Source organism: Cuculus canorus, chromosome 17 (assembly GCF_017976375.1).
Source record: "Cuculus canorus isolate bCucCan1 chromosome 17, bCucCan1.pri, whole genome shotgun sequence".
Lineage (NCBI taxonomy): Eukaryota > Metazoa > Chordata > Aves > Cuculiformes > Cuculidae > Cuculus > Cuculus canorus.
This window is the reverse complement of record NC_071417.1, coordinates 14,353,260-14,373,525: the sequence shown is the minus strand read 5'-3', so window position 1 is coordinate 14,373,525 and position 20,266 is coordinate 14,353,260. Positions and strand designations below refer to the sequence as shown.

The following is a 20,266-nucleotide window of genomic DNA, read 5'->3' as shown; positions in this document are numbered from 1 at the left end:
GCTTTAATCTCTCCATCTGTGTGTTTTTCAGAGATAATCCTTCCTACACAGATGTAGGCATGCTGAACGTTACGACATATCTTCATCTGAAACCCCGAATTATCAAGTGTCTGTATGACATTTGTAGGGAGTGATAAACGAATGCTCTCTTGAGAGAAGAGTTTCTCTGTTCTGTATTTTTCCCCTTGTAAAGATCTAAGCTGTCCAAGCCATAAGGTTCCAGGGAGATGTTATAGCAGCTTCCATTACTTAAAGGGGGCTACGTGAAAGCTGGGGAGGGGCTCTTTTCTGGGGAGTGCCGGGATAGGACGAGGGGGAATGGTTTTAAGCTGAAAGAGGGGATATTGAGAGTAGATATTGAGAAGATTTTTTTTTTTTTTTTTCCTGGGAGGGTGGGAGGCCCTGGCCCAGGCTGCCCCGGGCAGTGGGGGCTGCCCCATCCCTGGAGGGGTTCCAGGCCAGGCTGGATGGGCCTTGGGCAGCCTGATCCAGTGGGAGGTGTCCCTTCCCATGGCAGGGGGTGGAACTGGATGATCTTTAAGGTCCCTTCCAGCCCAGACCCATTCTATGATTCTAGGCTTTACTCATTTCAGGATGCTAGAGGAAAAAAGCAATCAGAAAAAGAATACCTGACACAAAGTTAGGGAAAGGCTATGTGACCATATCACTCAACTTCCGAGAGAAGCTGGGCTTGGCCTATACCTCAGTTTATTAGGACGTTTCTTGGAACTCCATTGCCAGCTCTGTCGGCACAGAGGCTAAAGCACCTTGAACTTTAAGATGTTCTGAAGGGTAAAATTAAAACTTCCTGGCTCTTTTGAATGGTGTCCTAATTAGGCCACTGTTATTCATTACCACTAGACCTTAGCAACACTAATAACCCACAGATAGAATGGTTGTTCTCTGAGTGAATTTACTGCCTATTGCATGGTTGTTTTTTTGCAAGTTTTCCCTTTCACTTTTAATAGGAATAATATGGAATGAATTCTATGTGGTACCTTGCGACTGTTGCCACAGCAACAGCCTGTGATGATAAGCTGCTGCTTAGGTAACTGAGCAGACTTTTGTGGAGAACAGGGAGTTTTCCCTTGATGAATTGTAACCATTTTTGTTTCCAGGAGAAGAAAGGGCTTTGTGCCTTGTTGATGTAAAGAAAGTGAAGCAATCTCTCGCCCAGTCTCACCTCCCTGCCCAGCCTGATGTCTCACCAAATGTCTTTGAGGCTGTCAAAGGATGTCACCTCTTTGCTGCTGGCAAGGTAGGATACAGCTCCCTCGTGCTCCCACACCACCCGTTAGACTGCACAGAGTTTAATATTAATGAAATCGGTGTATCAGCATCCTTATTTCACTGGGAACATATTCAAGGTCAACTTTCTTGCTTTAAATCTTTTTCCTCAAATAAGAAGAGATCAGGGGCTGAAGAGAAGCTGAGCTGGAGACAGTATGGAGAATTGGCTATGGATATGGATAAATTCAGTTGGGATGGTGTGATGGTATAGCTTGAAGTGCTACACAGAAGAAATACAGCAGAGCGTAGTGTAACAGCCTCTCACAGTCGACTTCAATTCTGAGATTTATAAGTAGTTCATTCCATCCACTGTTTGTCCTTGAATGTCATGTTTCCAGGCTAACAAATTCATTGAGGTGTTCGTGTCACTTCGTAACGCTTGATATTTATATGGATTCCCAGCTTTAGTACGGAACACTTAGCCACAGGAAAAATTCTCACCAACGATGACTTCTACAGTCTACTTTGATAACAAAATATCATTTTTATCAAAGTGATGTCTAAGATAACAGTTTGGGGAGTTAAAATTTACATCTAATCCTATTTGAATTTCTTATCCCTTTTAATGAAATACTTTTCCTTGGAAAACCTTTGGGTTTTTTTATTAAGGTCTTTCAAGTATGAAAGAAAGGATAGAAGTGGTTCAAATTCACATTCTCTTTTAGAAATGTGAAGAGGTTTTTAATTATTTCACTAATTCACAATAACTGCCCTATTAGAAATGTACTTTCTTATCTCTGCAGAGTTCTTTTTGTGGCCAGAGGCACTCGGATCTGTTTCACATGCTCGGCATTAGAATTTACTCTGTATTACTATCCTGAACTATGCTTGTAATCTTCCTTACAGGTTGAGAATGGTCTTTGTATCTGTGCAGCCATGCCCAATAAAGTGGTTGTTCTGCGATACAACGAGAGCTTGAGCAAGTTCTGCATCAGAAAGGTAAGATTTGCAATTCCCTTCAGTAGCTGAGGGAATTCACGTATTGCACTAAGACTCTGCTTTGGAGCAAACATCTTGAACCTTTTGCATGCGTTGGAAAATTTGTTTGCCAGATAAAATGATAGCAAATAGCAGCACGCACTGACTAAAATTGGAGTAGGCAGCGATTTCCTTGAATAAGAGCTGGCGTATTTGCAGAGATACAGCACCGAACTGTGATTTTTTTGAGATACTGGACTTGGCTTTAACCATACCCTCAGTTATTTACCTCAAAAAAGGCTTTCTTCTCAACTGTCCAGCAGTTTTCCCTCATCTCTGTGTTCTCTGGAGAAATCTACAATAAATGACTTCTCCCTCCTTTGCCATTAAGGCAGCAAGGGGCATCGGAATTTGTTTTCTGTACGGGTGAAAATGAAGGCGTATTTGGTGTTATTCCATCCCAGGAGAGGCAGCTGTTTCCCACACTCACGCCGATAGTCCTGTACTTTCTCCTGGGCAGCAGACAGGCCGTAAGATGTGCATCTCGTGTGGCTGTGTGTACCCTTCCTCTGCACTTGACCCCGTCTCCCTCCAACACCGCACTGTGCGGCACTGGAACACGCATCACTGCTTCCTGCCGACTGCTGCCACTCCTCCAGGCAGCCAGCTGCAGGCACCGATAGTCCAACCGTCTAACCCGCTACTCCTCTTGGACAAGGCCAAAGAACCGTCAGGAATACATTTTCTGTGCTGGTACACATCAACAGAAAAAAAAAAAAAAATAGGGATCTGTCTTCAGAACAGAGAGTTTAAACACTGCCTGCTTTAAAAGGGGCTGGTACCCAGAAACTTCTCTCCAGTTCGCACATTTGGGGATGTTCAGGTCAAGCTGTGCCTCTCCCTGGGAGCACTGGATCAATTTGCAGCTTTTATTCCTCATGAGTGCCACACTTGCCCCGCTCTAAGACAGCGGAGTCGCTTCAACCTCCCTCGAAGTACAGACACATTTGATGGAGAAGATCTGGGCACAAGGTGCAAACCTGGAACATCTACAGGCACGGCAGCCGGGACCTGCTCTGCTGACAATGGAGCAGCAGCCGGCAGGAAACAGGATGTTCGCTCCCGTCCTCTGCTTGTGCTGCTGCTCACCTCTGTAGCGCCAAGTGCCTGGGCAGGGCCTTACATGCAAAGGCTGTTTTAGAATGCAGGTTTTCCATATCCTCACTAATCCAGACAACTGCATTTAGATCCTAACAAGATGGCAGCAAGCCCAGAATATGCTCTTCTGTTCCACCAGCTAAATTTGCAGATAAACTAGGAATTATGCAAGGAATCTTGTCCTCAGAAGATCTGGGGATCTGCATGTTGTGTCAGCCTAGCCTGCAGAGCTGTGCTAGCTCTTCAGTCACAATGCACATCTTGGTGAACAACAGATCTGGGTTCTGTTGTACAAAGAAGGAGGGAAGATTGTGGATATTTGTCTTCCTTTTGCTTAAGGAGCCATCAAGCTAACATCCTAAGGGTTAATAGCAAAGATACTTTGCTTTTGTGACTTTGAGGTTGCTGTCCCTCCCTTTTAGACAGGTATTGCCAAGAAAGGTTGGAACAGACGATCCATGAGGTCCCTTCCAACCTGGTATTCTATGATTCTGATAAATGTGGCAATATAGAATCTTCCAGAATAAGAAATAAACTAGTGCCTGTTATGGGGAACTAATATTGGTCCATATCTTCCTCTTGTGTTCCAGGAGATCGAAACTTCTGAGCCTTGCAGCTGCATCCATTTGACCACTTACAGCATCATCATTGGAACCAACAAGTTCTATGAAATCGAGATGAAGCAGTACACGCTGGAGGGTAGGAGATGTTTCCTGGGGAACGCCCCAAGTGGCTCCACAGATTGTTTCAGTGGGGCTTTTCTAAAGCAGTTCAGCAGGAAGTTGGTGCTGATCAAGCTCTTTCTCCATTCTTTTTGCAGAGTTTCTGGATAAAAATGACCACACTTTGGCCTCTGCTGTGTTCGCTGCTTCCACGAACAGTTTCCCAGTCAGTATCATCCAGGTGAACCCTGCGGGGCAGAGGGAGGAGTATCTGCTGTGTTTCCATGGTAAGTGTTGAGTGGTTGTGTGTTGTGCTGCGTCTGCTCTCTGCTCTGGGACCAGAGGGGCCTAAGTATGGTTCTAAAGGGAAGCCGAACAGAGTTGACTCTGCTCTACCTGGTAATGAGTATTTGTTGAACTGTGACTCTAAAAGCCCTGGCAGTGTCGTGGCTGGTGGATTAAACAGCAAGACGCACAGGGAATCAGCACTAAAATAGCACTCGCTGAGGTGCTTTTGGCCAGCTGGCTCCTGGCTTAAGAGTTCTTCGTGCCTGTGGATCCGTTGCCACGCGTAAGCTTTGTGCCTAAGGAGCATTTGATTATCCCCATAAAATGTTAAGCGGTTTTCAAACTTTGACGTTCTTGTCTGGCTTCCACACAGACAGGTGAGACTAAAAAAGGGTGTTATTTTTTTCATGTAGCTGCTTTTGTTGGATCCTCTAGGATAGTATCATGGAAATGCCCGGGAAGCCTTCGAAAGCCCAATAGCAGTAATTCTGGGTGAGTTACAGCAGGAGGCTCACAGTCTTCTCTGTAGTTTAAATAATAACCTTGCCATAACTGGTATAGAGAGACTGCTCTAGGTACTGAAAGCATTCCTTCATCTTGCCAATTCCCTGTCAGTTAGAGCAGCCCTCAGCGCTCCAGGATTTGCAGGATAGGGAGCACCTCGTTCCTGTTAGGAAGCCCAGGGTCAGTTACCTTTGTCCCTTCAGAAATGAATGAACACAATCCAGGCGCATGCTCATGACATGACATTACTTTTCTTGGCAGAGTTTGGTGTCTTTGTGGATTCCTATGGAAGACGCAGTAGAACAGATGACTTGAAATGGAATCGCTTGCCCTTAGCTTTTGGTAAGTGTTGAGGGGCATTCACTTGGATTATGGAAATTATTGAAACTGGGAAGCATCTTTGTTGGGCAGTTATTCTTCACTGAGCACTTCCGTTTCCTCTTCCCTCTCCCAATTCTCCCAGAAACTATGGAGATTTTCCCATGATTTAAGATCAGTGTAAATCCAAATTACAAACCTTCTGAAGTATTTGAGGAAAAGTAACCCAAAGTAGTATTTCCCTAATGCCCCTGCTCTGACAGCGATTGAACGGGCCAGCGCAATTTTCAGTGATGCTTGGAATTTCTGAAATAGTCAGGAATACAGAATGTCTGCGGGGGAGGTCCTTCCAGCCTTTAGGACTACCTAATGCGGTCCATCAAGAGTTTGGTTTTAATGCCCACTTCGTGACACTTTGGTCAGTAAGATTCTTGTGATCGTTTCAAAACAACAGCTCCTCAGGCTTGCATCTCCCCATTTAGCAATAGCGCATCTTATTACAGAAAATCCATTCCCTTCCTTTTCCCGAGGGGCCGTGCGGCTCCGTTGCACTCACTGATGCTTTTCATAAGTTAACAAGAGAATTTTATTTTGTGTTTTTCCTCCCTCAGCCTACCGGGAGCCCTATCTGTTTGTGACCCACTTCAATTCCCTTGAAGTGATTGAGATTCAGGCGCGAGCTTCTCTCGGGTAAGCTGTTCTCTCTTCATCTCGCTGAACAGCATGTGCTACAAGAATACATGTGTTTCCCAGGAGAGGTACTGTGTTGTCATTGTAAAGACTTTTTCCTGCAATCTTCCCCAGAACTCCTGCACGAGCCCACTTGGAGATCCCAAATCCACGGTATCTAGGGCCTGCAATTTCTTCTGGAGCGATCTACTTGGCCTCCTCCTACCAAGACAAATTAAGGGTGATTTGCTGTAAGGGCAATCTAGTGAAAGAGACCAACAATGAGCAGCACCACAGAGGTTCCTCTGCTACGCGCAGGTACGATGGAGTCCGCGTGTTATGGTCTTTGGGCCACCTCGTCTGTGAACTTTGCTCCAAATGGCCTCTCCTCAAATTTCTGGGGTGCCCCTGAGCCAGTTATTGTGATGCTGCAATCAGCAAGGAGTGCAGTCACTGATGTCTTAAAATCCCGAAGGCAAAGATTAACTCTGGGGATATGTGGGTCATCTCCTCCTCAAATGCTTTGTGATCTTTAGCTGGTTTACTCTTATGTTAATGTCGTTGTGACTTCAAAGCTTGGTGAGCTCAGATGCTTACTGATATGACGCTAAACATGGGCTGTGACAATGTCTGGAGCAAAAGCCCCTTCCTCTTCCATAATGCGTTTGCCATAGGGAGACAGCATTGGGACGCTGTGCTGTGATCTTGTGTTCAGCAGAACAGCGATACCTCAGACAGGTGCATAAATCCTGGGGTTGATTGCGCCGCTGTGCGTTGGAAACTGAGAAATTGAGGCTTGTAGCTGATCCTAACCTGGCCTGAACGTCCTGGAGCTGCTGAACGTTTTGTATGTGAAATGGCAAAGATCACATTTGAGTGGGTTTATACGGAGAAGTATCTTGCTTAAATATATGGAAATGTGTACTTCTACGGCCTGTTACTAGACATGATGTGCATTAGCAATTCATTAAGGCGCTTTACTAGTGTCGATAGCTGAGCATTCATTAGATTAGCAAAATATCTTTGCACTTTTTGTCTCAGCTCTGAGAGATCTGATGCTTTTTCACCTCAGCACTGCTGGGTGTTTAGGGCAAACAACATTTTTGCTAAAAGAAAATGTAACGTGAGGTTTTTGTCGCTCAGCTGTTCGCGTCCATTATTTTTGAATGACAGCAGCCCTAACAAGAGAGGTCCGCCCACATACAACGAGCACATAACCAAGCGGGTCGCGTCAAGCCCAGGACCACCGGAAGGTCCAAGCCACCCTCGAGAGCCAAGCACACCACATCGGTACCGCGAGGGGAGGACAGAGCTGCGGAGGGACAAGTCACCTGGGCGACCGCTGGAGAGGGAGAAATCTCCAGGCCGGCTTCTGAGCACCCGCAGGGAAAGGTCCCCTGGAAGACTGTTCGACGAGACCAGCCGAGGACGAATGCCTGTGAGTGGTGCCAGAACTCCCCTTGCTCAAGTCAATAAGGTAAGTCAGGAGCCTGAAGAGCTTTTCTGTGGACTGCAAAAGGGCTGATGGTACTGTAAAGCATAAGAGCAAATCAAATCTCATCCCCCTCCCCTTCCAACACTTGCTGGCCCTGTCAACAGCTGTGATACTGCAACAGCAGCTTAGCTCTGGACCAGGCTAAAAGTCCTCTAGAGCTGAAAGCAAAGGCACGTTTACCAACAGAAATCAAGTTATTGAGGACTTGAAGCACTGGCTCAGCAGTACTGAGGTGCTAAACTGCTGCAGGCACCATGGCACCCGTGAGAAAAGTATGTGCGACTTGTAACTGTCACTTTATTTCCCTGCCAGGTCTGGGACCAGTCTTCAGTGTAAGTCTCAGCTAGAGAAAGTTACTCATCTTGACCTGCAGGAAAAAAAAAGGAAATACACTGAGTATATGCACTCCATACGTCTGCTGCCCAGCTACCAGAACAGCAATCCTGGGCCAAAGCTAGCTCCGCCTCCGGAGACGTGACGCTTTTGAAGATTGTTCGCATCTCAGTTAATTTCTCTGCACTTTCCTGCACTCCTGTTTTTGCACTTTGTACTACTGTTACTCTCTCAAGCAGTTCATGAACTTTTTGTATTCACTTTAGTCCCTAGTGGTCCATCAAGAAAGTCAAATGGGGCTGAAGTCCCACCCCAGGTCTTTAGTGTGGTTAGCGCCCCTTACCAGATACCTGATCGTAGTTCTGAGACATGCTGGGAATTCCCGATGGCTTGGAAACAGAAGGGCCAAGGTGAGCGAGTCTTTAATAGAAGGTGTGATTGGATATTCTCTACAGAACACAGAAAAATTACTTCTGATTAGTCTGTTCACCTGCCACTTCTGAAAGTTATTTTGTTCTCACTACAATTGCTCTAGAGCAGCTCTGAGGGGGAGGGAAGAACCCTGCTTTAAATGGTCCCACCTGCCCGGCCCTGAGACAAAGTGCATTACCTACGAGCTACTGGGGTGTAAGACTTTATCCAGGTCTTCTGCATGACAGTTCACTGCATGCTGCTGCACCATCACTGGCTGCTCTCTCCTTTTAGGTTGCTTTGCTGAGTAGTGTATTGTACCTCACTTGTAAATTAACTGAAACCTTTAGATTACGCTGCAAAATAACCGTTAATTACTCTGGAAAATTGGCAATGAAGAGTTAACACGCCTTATCTATGGCAAGAATTACAGTCATGCGTGTGTTCTCCTCTCAGTGTTGAACAGGGTCTGTTCAGCCAGGCCAGCATGGTCCTGAGCGAGAGGAGCAGCCGGGGCTCTGCCCGTGACCTGTAACTTGTCGTACAATAAGAACCCAGTGTCGTGGCACAAGAGGATACTCACAACGAACAGCTTTGGCGGTTAGTGAACACACCTTTGCCTCCAGCGCTTTATTGCTTTCTATTCTCTTTTGCTGTGAACATGACACAGAGAGCAAATGATTTTCAAAGCAGGTTTTGACCATTCAACCTGCAATAGCAACTTTCTAAGTGAACAACCATGTTCTTTACAACTGGAAAGAGCAAAACTGCATCCAATCTTCCCTTGGCCCCACTCTCAAACTTCCGCCAGCCCCTTGCAAGCCTGTGCTAACCTGTTCCACAACCCATCCAAATTCAAATGCCTTGTCAGTGTCCTTTGGCGAGTTTCATGAATATTGTACCCCGTTCTCTTGTCTGTTGGGTTACTGAGATCAGATGATTTGGCAGGAAACTTGCTGAAAGCTTTTGTCTCCCAGTCTGAATATTTTGAAGGGTCACCGAGATCAGTCTTTAAATCTTTGCATCTCATGGAAGATCTTTAAGACCTCAGAAATGGGCTTGTTGAGTCCTGAAAGTGTATTATCTTGTGTCCTGTTTGTGAAATGCTTCCTGCTATAGAAATAGCTCAAAGGACTGTACATATTTACAAGAAACTTTATATTCGTAACAAAAGGGAATTGAATTGGTTTCTACTTTTTTATTGTAAACTGTGTGTTTTTCAACACTAGCTTTTTGTTTTATGGTGGTTGTGGACAGCCATCTTCAGACACTGAGGGGCCTCAGCTTAGTCCTCCCGCTCCCATGAAGAACTATTGTAACATTAAATTGCAGTTGAAGCTTGTTAGCATAAACGAGGTTTTAGGTCTCTCAAAGTACAGGATTTTTCTTCATTACCTTTTTATTATTGACACAAGGGAGGGACCCAGAGGGACAGTTCAATGCTCCACCTGGAAAGTACTGAACTTTGTTGTTAAACAATAACCAAATAAAACAAGTAACTATCTTGACTGGCATCATGAAATGAACGCTTCCTTCTCTCTAGAGTAACACTGAGCCACCCCCACCGCACCGAGCGTTTGAGGCGTCAGAGCTTACCAAAGAGCCCCCCCGACACCATTTAGCATTCGAACAGTCCAAGTAGCATAAGTGGCTTCACCAAACAAAGCATGTTGACAGGAGCTCAGACATGTGGCTCCGTCCAATAGTTTACTCTCGCAGCCACCTACCCCTAAATCCTGCCCTCGCGCACCCTGACAGTGCGATGGGCAGAGGGACCCATGTGTGAGTATCTGGGAAACCAATCTCGCCCTGGTAAACGACCCACACATCTTGAGCTGGAACGAAAAACATCTTAACTACCACGAGTGTGATCTAATGACAGGTTTTGGGATTCATCCCAGCAGTGTACGGGTAGCAAAGCGGACAGAGACCGTTCCTCATCCCACCTCGCTGTAATATGCTGGTGCTTTAAGGCCTAATAGCTGCAACTTTAAACCCAACATTCCCACATCCAGTCAGATTGAGTACAACCTGCAGCGTTACTGTACATCTCAACTTACACCTGCTGGGAAAACTTGCTAGATCAGACTTAAATGTAAATACATCTATTTTTAACTGAACCAGTTTTTACAGGGTCTGAAGTATTCTTTCACAGGAAGAGGTTTTTAATATTCACACTGCTGCCTACAGTAACTTAATTTGTCCTCCTACTGTTCAGTGTTTTTGGGTTTATGCACATAACCGCCCCCTTCCCCCAACGAAGGGCTTGTCGGAGGGCGCGGGGGTGGGTTACTAATCGCGCCTCTTACATTTTGGTCTACGTGACATTCTTCATGAAAATGCTCTACATAAAAAACAAGCTGCTTGATTTATCTATTGTGCCTACTCTGATGTATATGATGAAATGCTAACTTGTTAAATGTTCCTTTATTTCTATTTTACTGTGCACAGAAAATACTGATTTAAAGCTCATTGTTGCAGTCCTATGATGCATGATTAGAATTGTAACAAAACTAAAATAATCCAGAAACTGGTGGAGTAAAAAAAAATTATTTATTGAGCCTTTTGATTCTCAAGAACCCTGCACAAGTGCCCTGTCAGCTGGACCCCCCACACTGTACTGAAAATTAGGGGGCTGGGGAGGGCAGGGAGCTCTTTTCTTTCTGCCCTAGACACTCGGTTTACTTGAGGGTTCCCAGAATGACTGTAACAAGAGTCTGCATCTACCTTAAAACGACTCTCCTAGCAACAGCCAAGAATAAACAGCACAGACCGTGGGATGTGGGTGGGGAACGTAAGTGAGCTAATAAATCCAACTCTTGATCCAGCTTTTGCCTTTGGAGGGATTTGATTCATCCCCTTACAATAAGGGAACACAGTGCAATAAATCTAATTAATTCACCTGGCAAGCAGCAAAAACCCTGGGAAAACAAATAGAGAGGACCCCCCCCAACTCCACCCACAGCAACAAACCAACCCATCCTCAGCCCTCCTGCAACTGTTCCTGCTGATGGGAAAGGGGCGGGGGGGCTGTGGCTTACCTGGAGGAAGGATGTGGCTCCGGGAGACACTGGTCGAGGCCACGGGTACCAGGGAAGACCCTGCTCTGTCGCTTCTTCAGCGCGACAGCTGTGCTCCCACACCCCAACAGGCAGAGGGGGGTGGAGGTGATCCCAGGGTAACGACTGCCAAGGCTGCAGGCGGCGAGCCGGGCCGCTCGCTGGTCACAAACCTGGGCCCTCACCCCAGTTTATGCGGCAAATAAACAAAGCTTTTTGGGGCTGCAAAGGCTACTGCTGCAGTGCTCTTTACTGTACGAGATACAGCTATAGACACCTTGGCCCACGGGGCCTGGCTACACGCTCCCTGCGGTGTCAGGTCTGCCAGGCAAAGCCATGGGCACAGCCAGGTGCCAGGGCTCCCCCGCCACCACTCCTCAGGCTAAAAGCCCCGAGTGCCCCCCTTCCGTTCCAGCTTGGGTAACGGACCACCACCACTCATATTATGCTGACAGCAGCACACAAGGACCTACCACGCCACTGCTGTGCAATGGTGCCATCGCCCTAAGGCACCTCAGGAACCAGCACACCTCTGCTGATGCTGTGATGAAGGAGAAACCATTATTTAACATCACTATTTAGTATTAGTTAAGCATTATTTAACTCATTATTTAATATTATTTAAGCATCATGTTTCTCTGTGGCAGAGGACTGACAAAGAACCGCTGTGGTCACACATTTACCCCCCAGCACATACCTGGACATTTAAACTCCTAGGTGTTCTGGCTAAACCGATGTTCCACAAAGGCAATCCTGTTAAATCAGTTAACTGGAGCTGCTCTGACCGGCTCTCCCCCTGCTATTGCTGCAGCTTTGTTCACTGCCCCAACATAACCAGCTCAAGCTAAAAGGCACCGCTGCCACCTCTGCCCTTGGCAAAGCACAGGGGCCTCCCTGCAGTCCACTCTGCTCGGCACAACCCAGCACTGGATACGCATCCCAGAGCCTCTTTCCTGACCTCCTCACCAGTCAGGATTCATGTTGCTAATAAATGCACCAAGTTCTTTAGCCCTAGGGAACAGATCGCTGCAAACCTCACGTCACAAACACAGGCCAACACAGCCCTTGTTGTCTTCACTGATTAACAGCAAGTGGACAGTGTTTCAGGCTGCATCTACAAATAAAACGAACCACCAAGGAAAAAACCTGCCACCAGCAGTAACAAGTTACAAAAAAATGCCTCTAGGAAGCCGAATTACCAGAGATGGGGAGGACAATAACAAAGCAAGTCACCCTTTTCTTGAAAATGTTTTATTTGTTTCTAAAGAGACTGAAAACAATAGCAATTCCTCATTTCAGAATACCAGGTACTCTCAATAGCACAGGGTGAAGAGTTTTCAGAGAAAACCATTGCACTGGACCCAGATCTACAGAGAACATTGCAGCAAGGTGAGTGAACAGATCCAAGGATGGTAAACCACCCTCTCGCTGCGGCTGATTCCCCCAGTGCTCACTGTGGCAGCTTTTGTCCCCACTCCGACTCCTTACCTGGGGAGGCGATGTGCTCCTCCCCCCGTCGCAGCGGGGCTGGTTATCATTGGCACAGGCACCAGCACTGCCAGGCACCAAAAACCAAACAGCGGGAAGGACGCAGCCAGTCACCTCCTGTGCCGGTTCCCCTGCGGCAGGCCGGCAGGCAGTTTTGCATTAATGTTGCATTTGTTTTGGGATAAAATAGGCTGTCAGTACCAAGTACAGGCAACCTGGTAATACTACAATCACTTAGAAAACACAAACATAATGAAAAGTTGCAGAGATCCCCACAGTGTGGAAGCACCAGAGCTGCCAAATTCAGCATACTCCAACTGCTCACATCAAGGGGCAAGTTTGGCCACTGGGATACAGGAGACAGAAGAATCACCTGCCGGCTGTTACTGAAGAACCAATCCCTAAAGAGAATCCATCAATTCCCTTACAGCTGCCCATCACAGGTGAAGGAAGGCCTTATCAGTAACAGCCACTGAAATTGGTTTCAAAAAGCAGATTACTGAAACACACATTTATGACTTACAGAAAAATCCAGCCATTAAAAACAACTGTCTTTACCAGAAATTCCACAGGGGAAAAGTTGTATTTCAGCTCTCACGAAGAGGAAAAACTACAGAGCTATTCACAGTAGAAAGTGCACTCCCTGTCTACTGTAAAATGAAAACGAGCTGCTTGGTGATTGTGCTGCTGATTCTGCCTAAAAAAGGCTGCTGCAGAAAGATCATCAACATTCACACTTATTTCAGCCATGCAAGTCTGGAACTTGCCACTGAAATAATTGTGTTTTTGATGAGTTATGAAAGCAGTAATGGGCTTGCTTTGGCTAAGGGCTGACCTCAAATATAATTCCACAAGAATCCCAAACTTTATAGACTTTGGGCTGGCTTGTTGATTTCTTACAGTCTGTTTCACTGCTATCCGTCCTTAATCTCTTGCTGTCCTCATATTTTTCAGCCAAATTAAATTGGTGTTTTTTTAACTGAGCTGACAATGGGCACCGACACCGTTGTCATCTGTCCAGTTGCTGTGAAGCTGCAATCTCCAAGAACTTCCAAGGTGGGACTGGGAAAATAAGGCATATATAGGAGAACTTGGAAGCCTCAGACACAATATGTAATCTGAGTTCCTTCGCTACAGCACAGAGCAGAAGTACATTTAGTTAAGAGAAGAATGTGTTTTTCGAGACTGCACTGGCCCAGAACTTTGGTCACAAACTACTGTGAGGTTCATATTGGCTTGTACAGCAAAGTAGTCACATATTTCTTCTTGTAACGGTGTGTAGCACTAAGCACCATCACTCCATCCTACAGGAGATGGAAAACAAGTGAGCATATTACAGAGGTATCTAAAAGCTTAAAGTGTGAAGAATGTGACCTGGCCTCTCACCTTGATAGAAAGTGCGTAGAGGTGGTTCAACATGACATGGTTGGGTTCAGGGAGGAGAGCAGGATCGCACTGGGAAAAGGGAAAGCGAGAGTGCGTGAAAACAACAGAACTGACAGTTTACTTATCACAGCTGATAGGCGATAAACACCGTCTGCAACTACGCATCATGCTGCTTCTTCTGCTGAGTCCCTCCACAAATGCAAAGTTTCAGAACAATCTGAGACCCCTTTGCATGCTCACTGCGATCGTGAAACAGACCTGTTAATTCTTATAGGGCTTCTGGCATTCTAACAGTGTTGCAGTGGGAAGATCAGGGTTTCTGAGACTAAAACAGCAATCTAGTTTTCTTAATTTTGAAGAGAGTCAAGCAGGAAAACCTGTTTACTTCAGGTGGATCCATCTGGACATACACAATAAGGAACTCACCAACACAACAACTATTCTAAGATTTCTCCTTTCCCGTCCACTGTTGGTAACCAGATTTCTCCCCATCTGTTTACACCCTCGAGTCCCTTATTCAGCAAAAATCAGATGTACTCACAGAAATGCCTGTGTCCTTATTCAGGATGACCTGCAGCAGGTGCGGGGGGAGAATAGGCGGTGATTTGAAGCGCTCCTCTGCCTTACAAACATAGGGCTCCTGCTGGTATGGTCCTGGGGGTGAGCTGGACAACTCTGCCAGAGAAATGTTACATATTTACTCTTGAGTAGTCTGGAAGAATATTTGCTCTTTATGGGTATGTTTGTACTGGTATTCCAAGTCAATTTTCACATTTCATATGGCACAGGCAAACAAACAGCTATTAAGCACCCATGACTTCCCCCTAATCAGATTTAGTGACCTGTGCTCCTCTGTCACAGGCGTCCTCCTTTATACACTCCACATTTGTTCTTTGTGCATTTGTGATTCGTGCACACATCCACAGGGTCTGATAAAAGTGAAGATTAATCTACACTGGAGCTCTAATTCCAGCTAAAATGGAAGATGGAATTTTTAACAGCTCTAATAAGTGTGATATAAAATTACCAGTATGCTCATACCAGACATGTCTGAACATTTCTGAGAGTCCACCATCAAAGCATCAAATACTTCAAAGTCAGTTTTCTTCACCTGTATGATGTTGTTGACGGTACCTAGCTGGCTGGTTACTACTGGCTGGGAAGAAGCAAGACACAAAAATCAAAATAAAAACCTTGTAGGACTACTGGATTCTCAAAACTACACAATCAGCATTACCAAGAATGAGATATGTTGCTTTTAAAATATGCTAGTACCAGACAGAAAAAGAGCTCACCATTGCTCAGTGTCAGGTTAAGGGCAGTGCTTTAAAATACAGTTTGGCACTAGATAAGAAAAGCTTACCAACAACCTTGTCATCTTTTTGTTACAAAAGTCTTCTGTCCTTTGAGGACATCGGTCTGATGCCACCTCCGAGGCCAGCTGGGATCAGAAATCTCCTTCTCCCCAGCCTAAACAGCCGATTTCTGTTGTTAACCAATGCCTTCTCTCTGAAACAGCGGCTACTGGTAGAGAAACCAGCTTGTTTCTCATCTTCAGGTGCCTCAATGAATAAAGAGAGTGAATTACAGAAAATATTACCTCTGAAGGATCGTGTGTCCACTGCCCATCCACAAAGAACTTGTACTGGTGCTCTCCTTCTGGCAGGTCCAGGATTGCCACAAAGTTATTGTGACTGGAATTTAAGACAAGCAATCAGGCCCAGAACACTCTGAAAAACACAACAATCTAAAAACTGTGACAAACACAGAATCCAAGCATCCTTAATATGCAAAAACTTAAAAAGGCAGTGCCACTTTTAAGAGCCTCTCTGATCCAACCTAAAGGTAAAAAAACCAAACTAAGGTTAATGTTAATGATCATTTCCTATGTGTCGGGAATCCCCTACACATTCAAAATCAGTATCCACATTCCTAGCATCAAGGAATCAGCACTGAGCTTTTACAAATTCATCCTCACATTTTCGTGTTACTTGTTATTACGTGAGACTTCATTTTGTCTGCTAGACTCCTGCTGATGGCAGGATCAGCTTACTATTTCCTTGCCTTTCAGTATTTGCCATCATAAATTGCATTTCACAAATGCCTATAAAATGAATGAATAATGCCTAGAAGATGAAAGCAGCAACTCAATTTCTGAGTTACTTTGGGTCTAAACAGCTGCTACTCCGTAATTTGGACAATCCTGTGCTGTGAACTTCCAGATTATTCAGAAGTCTTTACCAGCATCCAAAAAAGTTGAGCAAGAGCTGATGCTATATGAACAGGCCACGCAATGCCAGTATCTCCGTGTCTCTCTTTACTTCTTCCCAGGTAATTAGCGTAAAGCAAACCATCACAGAGCTGGATCTGAAATTTCGGTCTGGAATAACGAATTCTTCTACTGGAGCATATTTGATTAGGTGAGCTGAATTCATGCAGCCTTGAAGGAGGTCTGAATCTCTCCTTTCCCAGAACACTTGCCTGACAAGACAGAAATCTTTTTCTATTTTTTTTTTTTTCTAAATAGACATTTTTAGCCTTCCAGATTCATTTCACTGTTTGCTATCTCTCAGGCTTTCTACTCAGAGTATAACAGTAATACTGATATCCCAGACATAGTTTCCAAAGCAGAATCTGGATCCTTTGAGCTGGGAAATAGGGAACAATATGGCAAGAAAGCACAAATGCCTTGTACAGGTACCATGTACACTGTGCTTAAAAACAACTTCAACTTAGGCACCCTAACTCTATCCAGGCACATGCTGCACAGGATTGTTTTGGGTCATTGGGTCACAATGCCTGGTGAACAAATCACTCCTTCAACACTGACACCCAGCTCAACTTTCCTCCCTTGCCATCCAAGAATCAGTCTCATCAAGGGCTTAAGAAGAGAACCAGGAAAGTGGGTTGTCTTTCCCACTGCACTAAGCATTGCCAATCCACGGGAAACATCACTGATACAGCTGCAGCGGTTTATTACCTCCTTGTCAGAGGAATTTTACTCCAGTTGTTGAAGGAGCCAGATAAATAAACTTCTTTCCCTCCTCCAGTCCAGCGGAATACTGTTGGTCGAGCCTGAGTAGGAGTTTTATCATTCACTTCCAGATCTTGTTGCCAGGCTAGGAATTCTTCTTTCTCCAACGGAGCCTGCAAACACAATGTCTTAATCACAAGGAATTCTTTCCTGGCAGACTTAGACAACCTGTGTTTGCTGAAGGCATTTTGTGCTCAGCCATACTTCTCTAAGGTAAAAGTACACAAGTAGTTTTTGTTAGATGAAGATTAGAAATTGTGCATTTCTAGATGCTGGTCACGAGTTCATTTGTACAAATCCTGCAAAGATGTTAGAGCCCTTCAAACTTGCGGAAGGCAAAACAATCCCTGCCTAAATTAGGTCAAAAGCAAATTACTTTAGCTCACAAAAGTTTTCAAAATACACAGATATAAAAAGAGTGAGAAAAAGAATTAGGAAGAAATATACTTAATAAGCATTTAGATTATACAAATATTGTAGGAACAATATTTGTAGTAGTTGGCAGTAAAGTTCGTAGTTGGCAGAAAGATTACGAGTGGTCTACAGGAAACAGCTCTATCCAACAGTGAAAATCTACGTCTAATTTTCTGTTAGATATTCCGAAACACAATACACAGCAAGGTGTTTCTAACAATCTAATACTGAGCAAAAATCCAGCCTACAGATCTTTTAATACGGAAAATAACAGGTAAAATGTCACTGGTGACTGCAGGCGCATCGGGGATCTGAGGAAGCTGGGGCTTTGTACTCAGAACCAGGGAAGAGATTTGAGCCAGTTATATTTTAGTTTTTCTTCAATTAATTCTTGCTGAAAACCGTGACACTGCAGTCCTTATATCTGCTCAAATATCAATGGCACACCTCTCCCTAGCACAGGAAGGAACACAGTCAGATTTGTGTGCAAACTCTGTTTAGGAACTACTGAAGACTGCCAGCAGCACAACAACTAGACAGCGTTCCCAAGCCAGCACTGTTAGAAGACAAAAACAAACCAGCCATACCTTCATCTCCTCTGAATGGAACAAGTCTGCATCTTCAGGACTGTCCATTAAGATTTTAGGCCTATCACTCTCTTTCGTACTGATGTCTCCTCCTGAGTTGTCACCTCGGGATGCCTTATGCCCATGACGCTCCAGCCCAGCTCGCTCACTGCTTGTGTTCCCCATTTTTAAAGGTCTAAACGAGCAGGAAACAAATGGATCAGCATGTGTATTTTCGAAGCCAGAACACCAGTAGGAATGAAAGCAGCTTCTTTAGCAGACCTGGGCTCTATTTCTGAGTTAAAGAGTCTAAAAAATTTGATTGACTCAATATGCTAGCATCTTAAAATGATATTGCACTCAGAATGGAAACACTAAATGACAATTTTTAGCTACTCTTGACAGCTACCGTTCAGTATCCTGGCATCCCTGCAGGACTTAGCCACTCTAAAATTTGACCAAGTAGGTATCTGTCACCACAGCACACTGGCATACTGTCTCCCTAAGCCAAGCACGTGTTCTCTCTTCTGAATGCCCACACATATAATAATGTTCTACATAGTGGCTGAAACATCAGTAGAACTTTCCACCAAAATGCTCTCAAACCACCCTGCCAGACACGCAACTTCTCTAGAAAACAGATATCTCATGTGGCAGCCTGCTGAAGGCCCGTGCAGGGGCTGGTACAAACAGCACAGCCCTGCTAATGCTTCACTGGAGGCATTCTCCAGTCTCCGCTTCCCTCTGGGAGAGGCAGGGGGCTGCTGTGCAAGACACACAATGCTTCTTCCTGCTCCACAGCCCGTGTGACCACATCTGCCAGCAGAAGGGATCATAGAATGGTTTGAGTTGCAAGGGACCTTAAAGCTCACCTAATTCCAAACCCCCTGCCATGGGCAGGGACACCACCCACTGGCTCAGGCTGCCCAAGGCCCATCCAGCCTGGCCTAGAACACCTCCAGGGATGGGGCAGCCACAGCTTCCCTGGGCAACCTGGGCCAGGGCCTCATCATCCTCACCGCCAAGAATTTCCTCCTTATGTCTAGTCTAAATCTGTCTCTCTCCAATTTAAAGCCATTCCTCCTAGTCCTATGACTAGATGCCTTTATAAAAAGTCCCTCCCCAGCTTCTTTGTCCGCCCCCTTCAGGGTTGTATGAGGTTGGATGTATGTGCTACGTCTTACTGGGAAGACTACTCGCAGGTGAGAAACAGCAACCGGGAGGCGGCCGAGGGCGCCGTATGGAGCCGTGCAAACAGGGCCCTCGGGGTACGGCACAGGTACGGGATACTGCGTGTCCCCCGTGAAACGGCAACAGCTTTGGGCACCGCGCCTCCTACTTAGGCAGCGAATCACCGGTTCCGCGCTCACGTACTGCGCGGGCCGCGCTCCCGAGAAGGCCCGAGCGCAGCGACCGCCCCGCGCCTTGCCGGGCCCCGCCCGCCCCCCAGCCCCGCGGAGGTGCGGGTCCCCCGGGCCCAGCCCGGCCGGCCCAGCCCGGGCCCCGCCGCCGCCGCGCCCCTCACCTCGTCGCGCCGCGCGCACCGCTCCCTCTGGCGCCACTTCCGCTTCCGGCCGCGCGGCGCCCCGCTCCCGGCGCGCAGGTTCCGGTCCGCAGCCGTTCCGGGCCCGCGGGACCCCCGGGCGTTGGGCCGTGAGGCGGCCCGGGCGGAGGGTGAAGGTCTTCATGTTCGCCAAATTAAATGACGCCGCTGTGTTTCTCTTACGGGTGTCTCTAAGCGTTTCCCACTGCACGATCTCATTTTACCCTTGGGTCTTCACCCGCTGCCGCTTTGCTTTCCTGGCGGGCGGGCAGGGCCGCGGGGTCCTGCTCTTCAGAAGGAAAGCGATTCACCAAGGCCAACCGACCCGGGGCAATCCCCATCAGTAGAGGCTGCGGGATGATGTGACAGAGCAGCCCTGAGGAGAAGCATTTGGGGTGCTGGGGGATGAGAAGCTCGACATGAGCCGGCAATGCGCACTCCCAGCCCAGAAACCACCCGCACTAATAGCTCACACGGCTGTGGGAACCAGGCTACGGAAGGTCCAAGCACTATTCAGTTTCAAGTTCAGATATTAAAATGTGATGGTTCCTTCCTATGTGGTGATGAGCCATCCATCCACAGTGTGCTATGTGCCAAAACCTTTGGGTGTCACTGTCCTGTGGACAGGACAGAGTCAATGGACACTGGCATTACAGACTCCAGGTGGTTAGGCTTCACTGTTGCTGCCTTCTCTGCTCACTTTTCCCCATGCCTGCTTCCTCTGCAACCT

General features: G+C 46.3%; 2 protein-coding genes across 10 annotated transcripts in view; one reads left to right on the top strand and one right to left on the bottom strand.

Annotated features, from left to right (window-relative positions):
• CIT (citron rho-interacting serine/threonine kinase) overlaps nt 1-11,946 on the top strand; it is a 71,198-nt gene extending 59,252 nt beyond the window's left edge. For 5 of the 8 annotated variants that reach the window (XM_054082156.1, XM_054082152.1, XM_054082154.1 and 2 more), the window contains 9 exons: nt 1,119-1,258; nt 2,137-2,229; nt 3,957-4,065; nt 4,187-4,315; nt 5,082-5,162; nt 5,750-5,828; nt 5,943-6,125; nt 6,951-7,284; nt 7,615-11,946. In XM_054082156.1, the coding sequence (XP_053938131.1) occupies nt 1,119-1,258; nt 2,137-2,229; nt 3,957-4,065; nt 4,187-4,315; nt 5,082-5,162; nt 5,750-5,828; nt 5,943-6,125; nt 6,951-7,284; nt 7,615-7,638 (1,172 nt within the window). In that variant the 3' untranslated portion in view covers nt 7,639-11,946. The remainder of the gene's footprint in view (nt 1-1,118; nt 1,259-2,136; nt 2,230-3,956; nt 4,066-4,186; nt 4,316-5,081; nt 5,163-5,749; nt 5,829-5,942; nt 6,126-6,950; nt 7,285-7,614) is intronic. The other 3 variants (XM_054082155.1, XM_009566550.2, XM_054082153.1) reach the window with 1 other exon arrangement.
• Nucleotides 11,947-12,409: 463 nt separating this feature from the next.
• On the bottom strand, nt 12,410-19,630 carry PRKAB1 (protein kinase AMP-activated non-catalytic subunit beta 1). 2 transcript variants are annotated; one of them, XM_054082158.1, is made up of 8 exons: nt 19,519-19,630; nt 18,015-18,189; nt 16,960-17,126; nt 15,580-15,673; nt 15,021-15,135; nt 14,521-14,654; nt 13,980-14,048; nt 12,410-13,897 (listed from the first exon to the last, which is right to left on the bottom strand). In XM_054082158.1, the coding sequence occupies exons 2-8, from the start codon at nt 18,177-18,179 to the stop codon at nt 13,820-13,822; spliced, it is 822 nt and encodes a 273-aa protein (XP_053938133.1). In that variant the 5' UTR covers nt 18,180-18,189; nt 19,519-19,630; the 3' UTR covers nt 12,410-13,819. The 2 variants fall into 2 exon arrangements, with proteins under 2 accessions (XP_053938133.1, XP_053938134.1); XM_054082159.1 differs by lacking the exon at nt 19,519-19,630 and adding an exon at nt 19,178-19,325.
• Between the last annotated feature and the right edge of the window lie 636 nt (nt 19,631-20,266).

Coding starts and splice junctions, on each gene's coding strand:
- PRKAB1 (XM_054082158.1), bottom strand. CDS start 18,179: ATGGGGAACACAAGCAGTGAGCGAGCTGGGCTGGAGCGTCATGGGCAT. Junction 17,127..18,014: donor TCCATTCAGAGGAGATGAAG/GTATGGCTGGTT, acceptor TTGTGTTTGCAG/GCTCCGTTGGAGAAAGAAGA. Junction 13,898..13,979: donor TCTACGCACTTTCTATCAAG/GTGAGAGGCCAG, acceptor CATCTCCTGTAG/GATGGAGTGATGGTGCTTAG.